This window comes from Sminthopsis crassicaudata, chromosome 2 (assembly GCF_048593235.1).
Source record: "Sminthopsis crassicaudata isolate SCR6 chromosome 2, ASM4859323v1, whole genome shotgun sequence".
Taxonomy (NCBI): Eukaryota; Metazoa; Chordata; class Mammalia; order Dasyuromorphia; family Dasyuridae; genus Sminthopsis; species Sminthopsis crassicaudata.
Genome location: NC_133618.1, coordinates 310,766,391 through 310,780,252, shown reverse-complemented (window position 1 = coordinate 310,780,252; position 13,862 = coordinate 310,766,391). Strand labels below are relative to the sequence as shown.

The 13,862-nt window shown below is 38.1% G+C and overlaps 1 protein-coding gene across 1 annotated transcript in view; it reads right to left on the bottom strand.

Moving 5' to 3' along the window:
* Positions 1 to 231: 231 nt before the first annotated feature.
* Positions 232 to 13,862, bottom strand: part of POMT2 (protein O-mannosyltransferase 2) — a 38,540-nt gene continuing 24,909 nt past the window's right edge. Inside the window, exons 10-21 of the mRNA XM_074289898.1 lie at positions 13,084 to 13,150; positions 11,153 to 11,222; positions 10,355 to 10,433; positions 9,014 to 9,165; positions 8,480 to 8,571; positions 6,034 to 6,110; positions 3,231 to 3,302; positions 2,875 to 2,934; positions 2,679 to 2,784; positions 1,866 to 2,006; positions 1,455 to 1,569; positions 232 to 1,053 (exon numbers count right to left, since the gene is read on the bottom strand). Of these exons, the coding sequence (XP_074145999.1) occupies positions 948 to 1,053; positions 1,455 to 1,569; positions 1,866 to 2,006; positions 2,679 to 2,784; positions 2,875 to 2,934; positions 3,231 to 3,302; positions 6,034 to 6,110; positions 8,480 to 8,571; positions 9,014 to 9,165; positions 10,355 to 10,433; positions 11,153 to 11,222; positions 13,084 to 13,150 (1,137 nt within the window). The 3' untranslated portion in view covers positions 232 to 947. The remainder of the gene's footprint in view (positions 1,054 to 1,454; positions 1,570 to 1,865; positions 2,007 to 2,678; positions 2,785 to 2,874; positions 2,935 to 3,230; positions 3,303 to 6,033; positions 6,111 to 8,479; positions 8,572 to 9,013; positions 9,166 to 10,354; positions 10,434 to 11,152; positions 11,223 to 13,083; positions 13,151 to 13,862) is intronic.

The following is a 13,862-nucleotide window of genomic DNA, read 5'->3' as shown; positions in this document are numbered from 1 at the left end:
CAAGCATACAGGCCCCCTCATTCCCCAGGCCCACTGAGCTCATGTCACTTTTCCAGACAAGAAATCAAGGACCCAGCTGCTACTGAAGACTTTCCAAGTGGCAGACAATTCCAGTTAGGATTGATAGAGGGAGAGAACTAGAGACTCTTGTTTCTTACCTGGTTTGTGGGAATAAGGTTAATACAACTCTGACAATCTCCATCTTTTCTGTCTGGGCCATGCCAAAAGTTGGGACAGAGAAGTTTAATCAGAGACTCTTTCTCTAATTGGCAACATTTTAAAGAACTGCCTAGGTTCCAATATTAGATCATACCCAGAATCTTTTTCTCCAGTAGGGAAAAAAAAAAAAAAGAAAGAAAATCCAGTGTGGGGAAAAAAATGAGATAGGCAACTAACTGAACTATTTTTGTTCCTAAATATTTACGACATTCAACTGTCCAGTCACCTGGGCTGGGTTCCATAGTATAAAGACAAATACATCACATCTGCCCCCCTAAAAATACATATAGGTATACACACACACACACACACACACACACACACACACACACACACAAGCATCTACCCTTACTCTTCTTTTGTCCTCACTATTTGTTCCCTTGTATGTTCACATGTAGCACAAATCCCAGACAAATGGGGCTAAAAGGAGATCTAATACATTGCTTAAGTATCTCCAACCAAAAAGTGCTGATGGCAAAATCTACTAAAGTTGAAAATGGAGCTTCTGACCCAAACCAAAAAGGCTGAAAACCCAAAAAACCAAAAGGCTGAAATTATTCCAAGGGCTCATTTCATTGGGCAGCTTCCTCCTGAATATCTGCAGTAATCTCCTTGGGATCTTCTGAAGTCGCTGCTTCCATAGCTGATGTCCCACAAGAAAGGAATGGTTCCATTTGATCATCCCTGCACACAGTTCCTGGATTCTTTGGGGCTGGCATTCTCTGGCTCTAAAACTCCCATGTTTCTAACCATTTTAGTCCTGCCATTAGACTTTGAGGGTCCTGAGCCAGGGGACCAATCATTCCATAAGACAGAGGATGGAAGAGGTAGAAGCTAAGCAAGGAGATTCAGAAAAAAAAAAAAAAAAAAAAAAAAAAAAAAAAAAAAAAAAAAGAGTATGAGAGTCATCCCAGAATTATGGAAGTGACACTGTTCAAAAGAATACCCTTTCAAAATTTGCAATCAAGTCCCTCATACCCAATGGTCTTTAAATTTACTTATCTCACCTTGTGATTACCACATATTTCTACATGTGTTATTTAGGCTACAGTATTTCCTAGGTACAAGCTGAATTAATAAAGAAAAAGAACTATCACAAAGCCCAGGGAAGGGATCAAGAAGAAACCAAAGTAAAAGTCAAGAATTAAACACATCAAACTAGAATTTAAGTTTCTTAGTACTTTTTCTTAGAGAAAATTGACCCTCATTCCCTAACATCAAGGTCCAATACTCACCTATAAGCAATTCCCAGAATCAGAAGAGAGATCCCAAATATATGTACCCAGTTAGCCAGAGTAAAAGGTGACAGATAGCAGGCAAAGAACCTAAGGATTGTGTCCCACAGGATCCCTAAAGAAGTAGGGGAAAAAAAACTAACAATTTACCATCAAGATTCATGAGACTCACCTTTTCTCTGATTAAAGCCAATATCCTACAGCTTACATCAGGGAAACAAGAAATAAAATTATTTTTTTTCCTTCCCCCTACTCCACCCTTTCCACTTTCCAACACCCCCTCCATTATCTTTCCCTGTGATAATCCCACCCCACTCGAGCATTTTTTTTTTTTAATTGCTATGCCTTCCCTGATATCTTCTGGATCAATCCAGGAGAACTCTTGGCCCTGCTATGTCTTTCAATACATACCTGTCAACATGCTGGAGAATAGCATGGCTGGAAAATAGTGATGAAAATAAAGTACCCGGCCCATCATGAAGAAAGGGAAATAATGGAGTAGCCAACCCAGCAAGACCTGACCTCCTCCACGCAGCAGGACCTGGCAGAGACCTTGGGAAACAAGTATCACAGCTCAGATAGGAAGTTCTGGTTCTACTTTTTGACTTGGGGGAATCAGGCCAATTCCTGAGTAAGAAGGGAATCTAGCAGAAACCACAGACTTTAGCACTAAAGAACTTTGAGGTGGCTTGCCCTTAGATATTTGGAGTTGTTCATTCTTTGCTTTCATTGCTATAGTGTGCTAAGTCCCAAACTAATTCCAATGCATTCAGATTTCTCCCTAAAAAATCCACAGTCCTGTAAAGCCAGAGTCTAGAAACACTCTCATTCTTCTCCCCTCTGCAGTGCCCTAAATGACAGATAATTCCTTGCAGCCACACTGAAAAAGACAATGGGATCTCTCCCTGGAATGGGAAGCCAAAGTGCAACTGGGAATAGAGGATAACTAAGGAGAATGAAAGGAAGCCTATACCTGGATGCTCAACTTTGTTTTATTCCACAAACTGAATGTCTACAATGTCAGGTGGCAGCACAACAATTGGAAAATAGAAGCTGCCATAGCAACCCCTTTCCATCCCACCAGTGGGATGAGAAGGATGGAGCCAAGAACATATGAAGATTGTGAAGAAGGCAGAAGATGTACCTGCCAGAGAAATCCTGTTTTTGGTAATAGGCACGCAGCCTTCTGCCAAGTTATTATAGGAAATTCTTGGAGAACCTGACCTTTAACTTCTGCCGTGAGTTGAATTCCTCTTTGCATAGACACAGTAGTGAGGCTTCCCAGGAGAAGGTAAAGACCAATGCTCCCCAGATTCAACCACCAGATGATCTGTGTGGAAATATGAGAAGGAAAGGATGAAAGAAAGGCAATGACCCAGAAGCAAATATCAAAGAGCAAAACCCAAAAGAAAGCCCTTACTGGATTTCCAAGCAAATAGACCCGAAAGTCAGTCTCATTGACTCCTGAGAAACGTAGGCCCTGCATGGATAAAAAGCAAAGTGATTATGCATGATTATAGTGGAAAGAAGCTGTCAGAATTTTCCATAGATGATCTCAATCATCCTCCAAACCCTGCAGAAATCTGTTTTGTGATTTATAGAGAATCTTAAGATGAGAGAGTGTCCAAATTTCACATTCACTCCTTTGAATAGTGGGGAAGAGAAGCTAGTCCTCTAGCTACCCAGCCTCCTGCAGACCTCATCTATTAACAATTCCATCTGGAGTTTCCTCTTTCGTTCTAATTCCCAAATGTTTACCCGGCTTCATCTCTTTACCTGATAGTTGATAGGCCAATGCCAAGGCTTTGAAGTGACTTCATTTTCCTTGGGTTTGAGACCACTATTCCCCTGCAGGAAGATGGCAACATAAAAAAGGGTTAAGGGCAGAGACAGGAGAGGCTGATGGGCAATGGCAGCCCAAGATCTCATGAACAGTGTAGGCTATACGTGCTTAGAATCTGATCTCATCTGTCTATGCAGAAAAGGCTGAGTCTTTCTTCCATAGCCTGCTGATGATTTTCTATTTATTATTCTCATATAAGCTGCTCATCAGTGACTTTCATTCAGAATGTGTGCTCTAAGAAAAGGGGAATCAAGAAAACCAGAGGGCATATTCCTTGTGGGTTTGTGCACATTTATCTTTACTAGGGGAATTCTAGGCTAAGAGCATTAAGATGAGGGAGTCAATAGAGTAAGGGAAAAATCCCTTAGTTTTCCTTGGAGGCCAACATCAATCAACCTCAACTACAGAATAGGAGGATATTTACTTAGTTGTAGGCTTCCCTATCCTCTGAATAGGTTACATAGCCTGGAAGACCCAAAGTCTTTCCATTCAGGGGCCAAGAATGTTTAATAGCCATATCTTTGTGAGGAAAAATTGGAACTTTGCTAGGATAATAACATAGGTATCTAGAGCAAGCAACAAGGACAGCCGTTTTAGCTAAATTCATCAATATTAAGTTCACCTCTAATTTCCAAAATATAGTGAGGTGCTTCAGTTTAAGCTATTCCTGAGACTTTTCTTCCAATAGGAGGGAAAGTAACCAAGATTTACACACATTAGGCTCCAAAAAAGCACAGTGCTATTGAGCAACAAGAAATAGAATGAAACAATATCAGCCACAACCCTTAGGGCTCCAATTCATCCCTAAGTACCTGGTTTATATCTGTCCAAACCAGGGAAATGCTGGTGGATTTGTTGCAGGGCTCATTTTTTATCATCCTCCAGAAGCCTGGAATGGTTATCCAGAATAGTTATTAAATAACCAATACCTTTTCCTCAGATTCACTGTTAAGTGTCCAAACAAGAAAACCCAGTATGGGGCCCCTGGAGCCCTTGATGGCAAAAGCTGATACTCTCTGATTCCTCTAGTCCAGGCCTAAACTTGTAGATTTTTGTCAAAAATGGATCAGTCCCAGATATTCTGCAAGCTTAAGGGATTTTCAGCAATATATACTTCATTCTACCTCCTGTTAAAAAACTAAATTATTTTAATGAGTTTCATCCATGTGACAAGAAGAGAAAAATCTCCATTCTGATTATAGCTACATATATTTGTAGATTCCTTCTTCATGCTTAAAGTCCAGTATGAACTAACTCTATATTCGCTTTTATGAGCTAAGCCTGTTTCTACTAGTCTAGTGGCAGAACTTCCACTCAACTTTACTATTGTGGGTGGGAGAGCCATTTCTGGAGTTCCTCTTGTATAAAACATCCCCCTTTGGAATCTAATTCCTTCACTCTACCTCACTGCAAATTTCAGCTGGGAAAAAAAAAAATCTCTTTTCTTCCTTGCTTCTATCCCTTGGATACTGACAGAAGGAGAAAGAAATCAGCTTTGTAGACTTAATCTTAAAATTCTTCAAAGATATGAAATAATGCATTGAATGAATGACTCTTCAAGCGGAGATGGATGACAAAGTTCTGTCATTGGGATAGCTACAAGCAAAGACTCTGACTAGAAATCACTCATGGATCTCACAAGGTCATCTTGGCCACCACTCAACATGGATCAATGACAGCATTATATTCTTTTTGAAACTTGAGCCAAGCCAATCTACGATGTTTATTGAGACTGAAAATTGATTGCAAAATCTTTTCCAGGAAAATCCATCAGCAAATGGTTCTCTAAAGAAGACAACTCTCCCCAACCCATTCCTTAAGTCAGTGAGTTTCAAAGCAATCCTATATCTGTGATGAAATGTTAGAAAAGAGTCCTACAAATAATAACACTGCTTTACATACTTATACAACACAAGTTACAAAGTACTTTCCACAAATGATTTGCTTTATCTGAACAATCCTCTGAAGTAGGAAGAATAGGTATTATTAGATCCCTTTTGTAGATGACAAAACAGGTTCAGAGACACTTAGGCTCAGACAGTAAAGGGCAGAAGCAAAAATAAAACTCAAGACTTCTGAATAAGTCTAGTATTCTTTCTAGACCACTATGTTGCTTCCAAGGGTTAAAGAAGTATGCTTTAAAATTTTTCCTTTAACAACAACGCAAGGGATTTCCAATAGACTTGTGATGGAAAAAGCCATTCACATTCAGAGAATATAGAGACTGAATGTGGATCAAAACATAGTATTTTCATCTTTTTGTTGTTTGCTTTTTTTTTCTCATTTTTTCCCCTTTTGATCTGATTTTTCTCGCACAGAGTGATGAATATGGAAATATGTTTAGAAGAATTGCACATGCTTAACCTATATTAGATTGCTTGCTGTCTAAGGGAGAGGAAAGGAAGAAAGAGAAGGAAAAAAATTTGGAACACAAGGTTTTGGAAAGGTAATGTTGAAAACTATCTTTGCATGTATTTTGGAAAAATAAAAAGCTATTATAAAACAAAGGAAAAAGAGAAAGTAGACACAATACTTTTTATAGTGACTGCCATCCTGGCAATACTCTAATAGTTGCTATATTACAAGATTAAAATGTGGGAACTTCCATTAAAAAAATTCCTTAAAAGGGAAATAGGTACTTTTACTATCCTCCCCTGATGAAGAACCCAAATTTATTTACTCCCGAGAATCTTGGATAGGCCACATGGGATGCCACCTAGAACTATGTCACCTTACCCGGATCATAACCATGTGGGACTCCAGTAGGATCTCCACAAAACTGGGCTTCAGGACATCCAAGTTGATGTTTGGCACTGAACAAAGAGAACAAAGGGCAGAAGAAAAACACTTTAAGCTCTATTTCCCTTTCCACATTCACATTGTTCATTGCAAACACATTTCTATCAAGAAGGTCTAGTTACAACCTGAGATATTAATAGGGGCTAAGGTTAACAATAGAACACAGATCTAAAGATTCTAAAGGCCTAAGAACTAAAGAACACTATCAAACATTTAGTCTCATTCCTTGAACATTTCTTAACCTGAAATTAAGCAAAAGACTTTACTTTTCTTCATTAATTAAGGCAGCATTTAATGAACACTTACTTTTTACAAAGACTTTATTGGGTTCTAAGGGAAACACTAAGAAAATGGATGCAATTCACTGGGAAAGGTCCCTGTCCTCAAAAAGTTTACAATCTAGTTGAAAAGACAAAAAAATTTTAAAAGCAAGGAAAAAAATGAAATTAAACGTTATTTAGTTTCAGTGACCAGGTTGATCCCAAAGAAGAGTCAGTATGGCAGAGTGGTCAGGGGGCCAGATCTGAAGGTAGGAAGAGCTGGGTTCAAGTTTTGCCTCACTGGCTAAGTGACTGTGGGAAAGTGACTCTGCCCCTCTGGGCATGTTTCTTCATTTATAAAATAAGTGAGCAGGACTTAGTGATCTTAAAGATTCCTTCAAAATTAAAACCAAAGATCCTATGATAGGATTTATAAGGGAATGCAGCTCTCTCCCTTTTTTGCAGAAATGGGGGGCTCCAGGTAAGGGACACCGCATGTACTATCAGACTTAGGTAATATGGAGATAGATTTGCTAGACTGCATTTTCCCTGCTTTATTACTACTGATTACAAGGGATGTTTTCCTCAGTAAGAGAAAGGGAGAAAATATTTTCAAAAATGAAAGCAATGCAGTATTAACCAAAGATATCAACTAAAATGTAATTTTTTTTTGCAAGGCAATTGGGATTAAGTGGTTGCCCAGAGTCACACAGCTAGTAAGTGTTAAGTATCTGTGGCCAAATTTGAACTTAGGTCCTCTTGATTTTGGGGCCAATGCTCTATCCCCTGTACCATCTAGCTGTCCCAAATTAAAAAAAAAAAAAAAAAAAAAAAAAAAAAAAAAACAAGAATGCAAGTAGAAAACCAAGGCAAGGCTACATATGAGCAAATGCACATTATTAAAATATTTATGCTGATAGAACTTTTAAAAAGAGAAATGATCATCGGAGATAGGGGTAGACGGGAAATCTTAATGAGAGAAGCTTATTCTTGAGCTAGGTTCCTCAAAAAAGGATAGAATGTAGAGTAAGAAAGAGGGAAGGAGAACAAAAGTCCAAGAGTAGGAAGAACAACATGAAGAAAGACAGGGAAATAAGGAGCAGGGGATTTGTGTCAAGGAGCAAGGATAGATGAATCTATGGAAGATTTAGAATATGGCTAAGGAATATGGGTTCATGTATATCATCTGAGCCTTGAGCACCATAGTGATATGGTGAACATAAGCTGAAATAAAATCAATCTGAATGTGTTATGTTGGATGGGAAGGAGAAAAGAGAATAAAGAGCATAAAGGAAGCTACTAAACTAAACTAGTAATGAACTGGTAAAGGTATGGATCAAGACAGTGACTAAGAAAAGCTGTAAGAAAAAGTCAACAAACCATGAGCACTGAATAACATGGTTGTGAAAAAGTAAGAAATAAAACAATATATAAGTACAAAGGTCACTTCAAAGAATATAGGCTCAGGATTATCTAATGAGGCTGTGAAAAGAAATGGGGGAGATAGAAAGGGGTGCTAGTTTAGGGGAGAAAATAAGTTCCATTTTAGAAACGATGAGTTTGAGATGACATCAAGACATCTAATTGGAAAGATGTAAATAGACTAGAGAGAATAGGTGTGGAAAATTGAGATTTGTGAATGAATGACAGAGTAACAATAAAAGAGCCTAGTTTTGAGCCTTGAGAGATACTTTATCATCTGGAAGAGAAACAAATTAAGAAGTTAGCGACAAAATGTCAAAAAAGCAGGATAAACAAGGGAGTATACTTCAGAAAACTAGAAGGTGACCAGTAGTGTAAATCCAAAAAAGGTTAAAAATGATGAAAAAAGATCATCAGATTTGTCAAGCAAGTCACTGGTAGATTCAGAGAGAATACTTCAATTTGATAACAGGGATGGAAATCAAACTCAGAAGGTGCACATGGGAAAGAAATGGGGCAGTCGATATGTTCTATGTGTCTAAAAAGTTGAACTGGGAGAAGGAAAGAGCAATAAGATAGTACTCTGAAAAAACAGTATAGGATCTGGTCAAGGTTTGTGTTTGCTCTGTTTTGATTTTTTTTCCCCTCAGGAAAAGGGGAAACAAGAATATCACAGTCAGCCATGGGGAGCTCTCACTCACATTTGGGATTGATATGGTCCTCCACATTCCAGACAGAATTAGGGGTCTCCTTCAAGTATGGAGTGCAGGTTACTTCCAGCTGTTCCCAGCCCCTGTGAAAGGTGGTCAGCAATATTTCATTGAACATCAAGACCCACCTTAATTGGAAAACCCTTCTGCAGTTATCTAACTGATCTTTACGATCTTCTTCTTTAATCTAAGGTTGTTCCCTCTAATCTCACAAAATTATATCTTATAACTATCCTGTGAGGGTCACATTACTATTTCAGAGAGAGAATAAAATATGTAGAGGCCAATCGGAATATTGGGGAGCATTTATAGCTTCCAGGTCACAGCAACTCCTGGCCAATAAGCTTTGCACTCCTTATTTATCAGATACCAGCTTTTCACTTCCATCCATCATTGAAGAAAACAATAAAGAGTTGAGTAATGGACTGAAAGCAAACAAGTAAAGTGCTTTCCACACGATGAGTTAAGAAAATACAAGAATAAGGATTAGATGAGAAAAGTCAAAGTCAAATCCCAAAGACTTACCATTTGGGTAGTGTCTTCCCTGAGGAACCCAGGACACAACCCGTGGCCAGATGAATGAGTCGAATCTGACTCCTCAGTACCTTGATCCGATTCTCAGATTTCCTATTCATCACCTCAATCCTCCAGAAATCATTTGAATCCCCTGTCCCATTCTGCCACGTGAAGCAAGAAAAAAACACATAGAAAGCTAAAAGACTATAAAGAAAGGAACAACAGAAAGGGATGATGAAAATAGATACCACTTAATCACTATCATGGTATTAAGACAAAAAGTGAAGTAAACTGGCATTAGTCATTTGAAATCTGGAATAGAAGAGGGAAGGAGTACTGTTTATCTAGTCAATGACTTATAGAGCCCACACACAGTGTTACAACCAAACAAGATTATTTAGTCCCTTGAACCTAGGAATCTAATTTCCTCATTTCAAAGGACTATGGTCTAGACTCTAGATATGATGTTACCTTCAAGCCACCAACCTCGATACTATACCCTAAGCCAGCAGGAACTGATCTGGGCCATTTAAATCCATTACTTTAACCATCTGGCTGTTCATTGGTCTGAGCCAGGAAGGGTACAGAATGGAGAAGAAAAAAAAAAAAAAGACCTGGAGTAAATATTGCTATTTAGGAATTAAGATTTCTACCTAATTTTGCTCAAGGGAAACCCAAAAGATTGAGAAAACTACAACAATTCTCATTCTTTGGTGACTTCAAACACTTTAAAATCTAGTAGGTTTTACACTAGTAAAAGAAAATACAGACTGAATAAGACACTTGGTCATCCATGAAAAATTCAGTATGCTTTTGAGATCTCTGAAACCTTGGCAGTAACTTGTAGTTCAGTAACCTTCAAGTTACTGAAGATAATACTAAAAGATTTAGATGGCCCTTCACTTTAAAGATCATAAAAGTTAGTCAATGTGTATTTGGGAAATACCAAAAGGATTATGGATAATGTATATTCAGCTACACATGTACTTATAGAGAGGAAATCTAAGGGCCTTCCTTCACTTTAGGCCTTTGGTTTCTAGGTCAAATTTGATTCATAATGGTCTATGGAATCCAATTAATATCTTTTGACATTTATTAAACATCAGTACTAAATGGAACATATAAATATTATGATAGGATTGGGAGAGGGACAGATAGGTTTTTATAAACTTGCCTTTCCCACAATAAGCAAAGCCAAAAAATCTTCCAAATGTTAAATGAGCCTTAACTCAGTCCCCAAAGCCTCAGGGATATTCTGAGATTCTGAGGATGACATGTCCTGCCAACATGGCAACAAGCCAGTCCCCACTACTTTTTACAGTCTGCACATCACTTTGGCCATTTACTTACTACACCATAGCCAGTGACCTGATAATGCTTCCGGGTCATTGGGGCCTCATGCTGATGACTATGTAGGTTTCGAGAAGTCCTAGAATTCAAAGAAATGGAGTGTTTGCATCATCTAAAGGAAGACAGGCAATACTTATATCAGTTATTAATTATATTCCTATGGAGAGCTTATGGGAAGACAAATAAAAATCACTCAGAATAGGCAGGTATAGTAGGGCTGTGGCCCACAACACTGGAGGAATAGTTATATTGATAAGGTCATTTTGCATACTTATTTTGGGTATATTTAGAGAAAGAGTATGGAGCCATGTTAAAAGTTCTACTGGCTCTACTAATAAGATACATTGGTCCTCTTACAGTTATCTTATCTGACTACAAGATGAAACTCTTCCACTGCCTCAAAAAGCAAAAAACATTCCAAATACAGTCTCTGACACAAATATGAATTCCTTTCCAATTAGAGCCCTTCCCTTCAACCCCTCCCCAATCACCAGGATTAGCCCAAGCATGTTTCCAAAGAAATATATTTGAGACAGAAAATGTTGGTAGCTTTATCTGACTCTAAAAAATTAACTATATGTATTAAACAAGGCATCTTCATTACTTTCCTATTCTGACTCCAAATCCAGTCTTGTTAGAAAAAGGCTTGAGTGGCTATCCCATGAAGCTAGTTCTCATCACCTATTTCTCCCATTTACCAGATCTTTATACAAATGGGTCTTCTGTTTAAGTCTAGCTAACCAAGAAAAAGATCAAATCCTGTTCCTCATGCACACTTTTATTCCTGAACATCCTTACTCTTTATGTTCCAGCCGAATGATATCTCCATGTTTCACAAACTCCACTGGGGAAGAAGGATCCAGAGGATCTGACAAGTAGAGAAAAGACATTTCCTCACACCATGAATTAGAATAAAAATGAATATTTTCCTTTTTAAAAATTAGGTTCATGCACATAATTAAGAGTTCAGTTCTTCTTTCCAAAGCGAAACAGTAGACTGTGAAAATTTTACCAGTAAATATCTGACTCTAGCATCCCATTTCCTAGGAGGGAGCCCAAAAAGATGAGAGAGAAAGCCAATTTTTGTTATAACCTTGAGATGACAGCCAGTCAGGATCTAGACAGGTGACAATGTAGAAAAGGAATTTACAATGGACACAGAAATGCAGAATGAACCTTTAAAAGTTTCTTTACCAAGAAATGAAGAGCTAGGAATACTCTGGAAATGCTAATGCGTTGGAAACAGACCAAGTTCAGACTAAGAAATAAATCTATTGACTAAAAATAGTCATATAAAACATACACAAATCTCTAGAGAATTAGTCAGAAAGCCCAGTCCCAGAGATGTTCATACCTATAAATTCTTTCTACAATTCAGAAGAATCATTATGACAAATTACATGGTTAAATAGTTTATTTTGAAAGAGAAATTTCATTTTTATCTATTTTTGTCAGCAAGTCAGGAAGAACACAAAGGCATGGTAGGATAGCCATCTCTCTCGCCAAGTAGGCCCAGAGCTTTCTGCTGATACCTAGGTACTCCTGTTATTTCAGCTGATGTACTAATAGTTGAGCCTTCACACTGGAGCACTAATATCATCCAATTAATCATACCAAAGAAAATTTTGAGGGATGAGGGACTCAGTTTGTATTTTCCCTTTACCTCATCCTACAAACAAAATTTTAAGATTTATCCAACTTAAATGTCATTCATATTATCCCATTAATTCAAAATATGTTAAAAACAAAAGACTCAACTAAACTCAATCATGTGACTAGCCTCCCCTTGGGAAAGAAACTGACAAAGTTCCTATACAATGGATTCATAATTTGTTAGTGGGTAACAGAGAATCAGTCAGAATAATTCTACAAATCACATTTTTACAAGAAATTAGACTAGAAACCATCATGAAAAGGGAGAAAGAAACAAACAAGTGAATTAAAATGAACAGCAGCAGTGTTGCCTGCAAAGAACTGATTAGTTTATCCAGGAGTAGACTGAGCCAGGTCACCTTAATCTGAAAAATTAAAGCAGACAGTAGAGCAAGACAACCAGCAGAAACCTAGGGAAGGTGAACAGGAGGTGCCCTTTGTCCTCCCCACCAAGACAGCAGAAGGCACAACCTACAGGTAGCAATCTGTCTGCCTAGAGATAAGAAGATTTGGATGCAAGATTTGTTAGAAACACCTGAGCCCTGTGTAATTCAGCCTCTGAGTAGGAGCCCATTTGCTTGGCTCACCCCAGGGAACAAAAACACAAGGAAAGAAGCCAGAATGAAGCCCTAAGTTACAGACCCTGCCAAATGCAATCATACTGCATGGTTGTCAGGCCCTCAGAAGTGTAATGGACAGGCATATTCCAATTAAGAATGATGGCCATCTTGCTATGACACTTAAGGTGCACTGTACACTGGCATGTGCAAGTTTTAGTGGACTCCACAGAAAAAATGCTATCTGTTCAATGCTGGTATCACTTCCACCTTCTTGGCTAAGGATCCAGAACCAAAACTAGAGAATAAGAGAAATGCATGGACTTAAACATATTCTAATACGTTTAATCTATGTCTTGCTTTTATTCTCCAATTTTATTTTTTTTAATACTTATGCAGATTCAACCATGCCTATTCTGAATCTCTCCACACAGGTATGCCCACTGTTAGGGATGAGTGGAAAGTTAAATGACTCAGACAAGTATCAGTTCCCTGCCACTTCCCGCACTTTCTGCTTACCTGTGTTGACATCATGTTTCTTCACAATCCACAAGTTGTTATAATCCTTGTGCTGATAGGCAGTTACCTAGGAGGAAAAAAGATGCACATCATCCCTGTTTAATCAAGGCCAGCACATTAAGAGTTTCTAAAATCATATCACATAGCAGGCCTCCAGGCCTGAAGTTGCTACATTTCAAGAACAAAAGCAGTCAGTAGAAATAAGATGCTCCTTCACTTTCTCTGGATTTTCTCCTGGGTCTATTTTGATTTGTCTCCTTATAGTCCTTCATCTCTGTGCCTGTCTTATTTGGATTTTAAGCTTCTTGGGGGAGAAATCATTATTACTCATAAGTAATACAATAACCAACATATCTGTCAAACCTGGCCACTAATATGCACACTTCTGATGATCGCCTGGGCTCAAAAGATATCACCAAAAAGAATCTAAAAGCTTCTCTCAGAATAATAGAAGTCCCAGACAACAAATTAAATTCCTTAGAGGTACAATTGGTTTCTTCATTACTGCTACTGACAGAAAGAATTTCAAAATAGAAAAAATGGCTATGTGATATTTAAGGTGATGGTATTAAAGAATGGAATTTGAATTTCTAGAAGAGGACTTACCACAAAGGAATGATGGCTTTTGGCCAGGAATGCAGTATATCAAATAAGAACTAGGAAAAATATTGCCCAATTTATGTTGGTTCCAGAGCACAGATGATAAGCATGCATTTTCTCCCTTTCAGTAGGGAGGCAGCAGGCTACTACTGTTAAGGAAGCTTGCATACTCTGTCCAA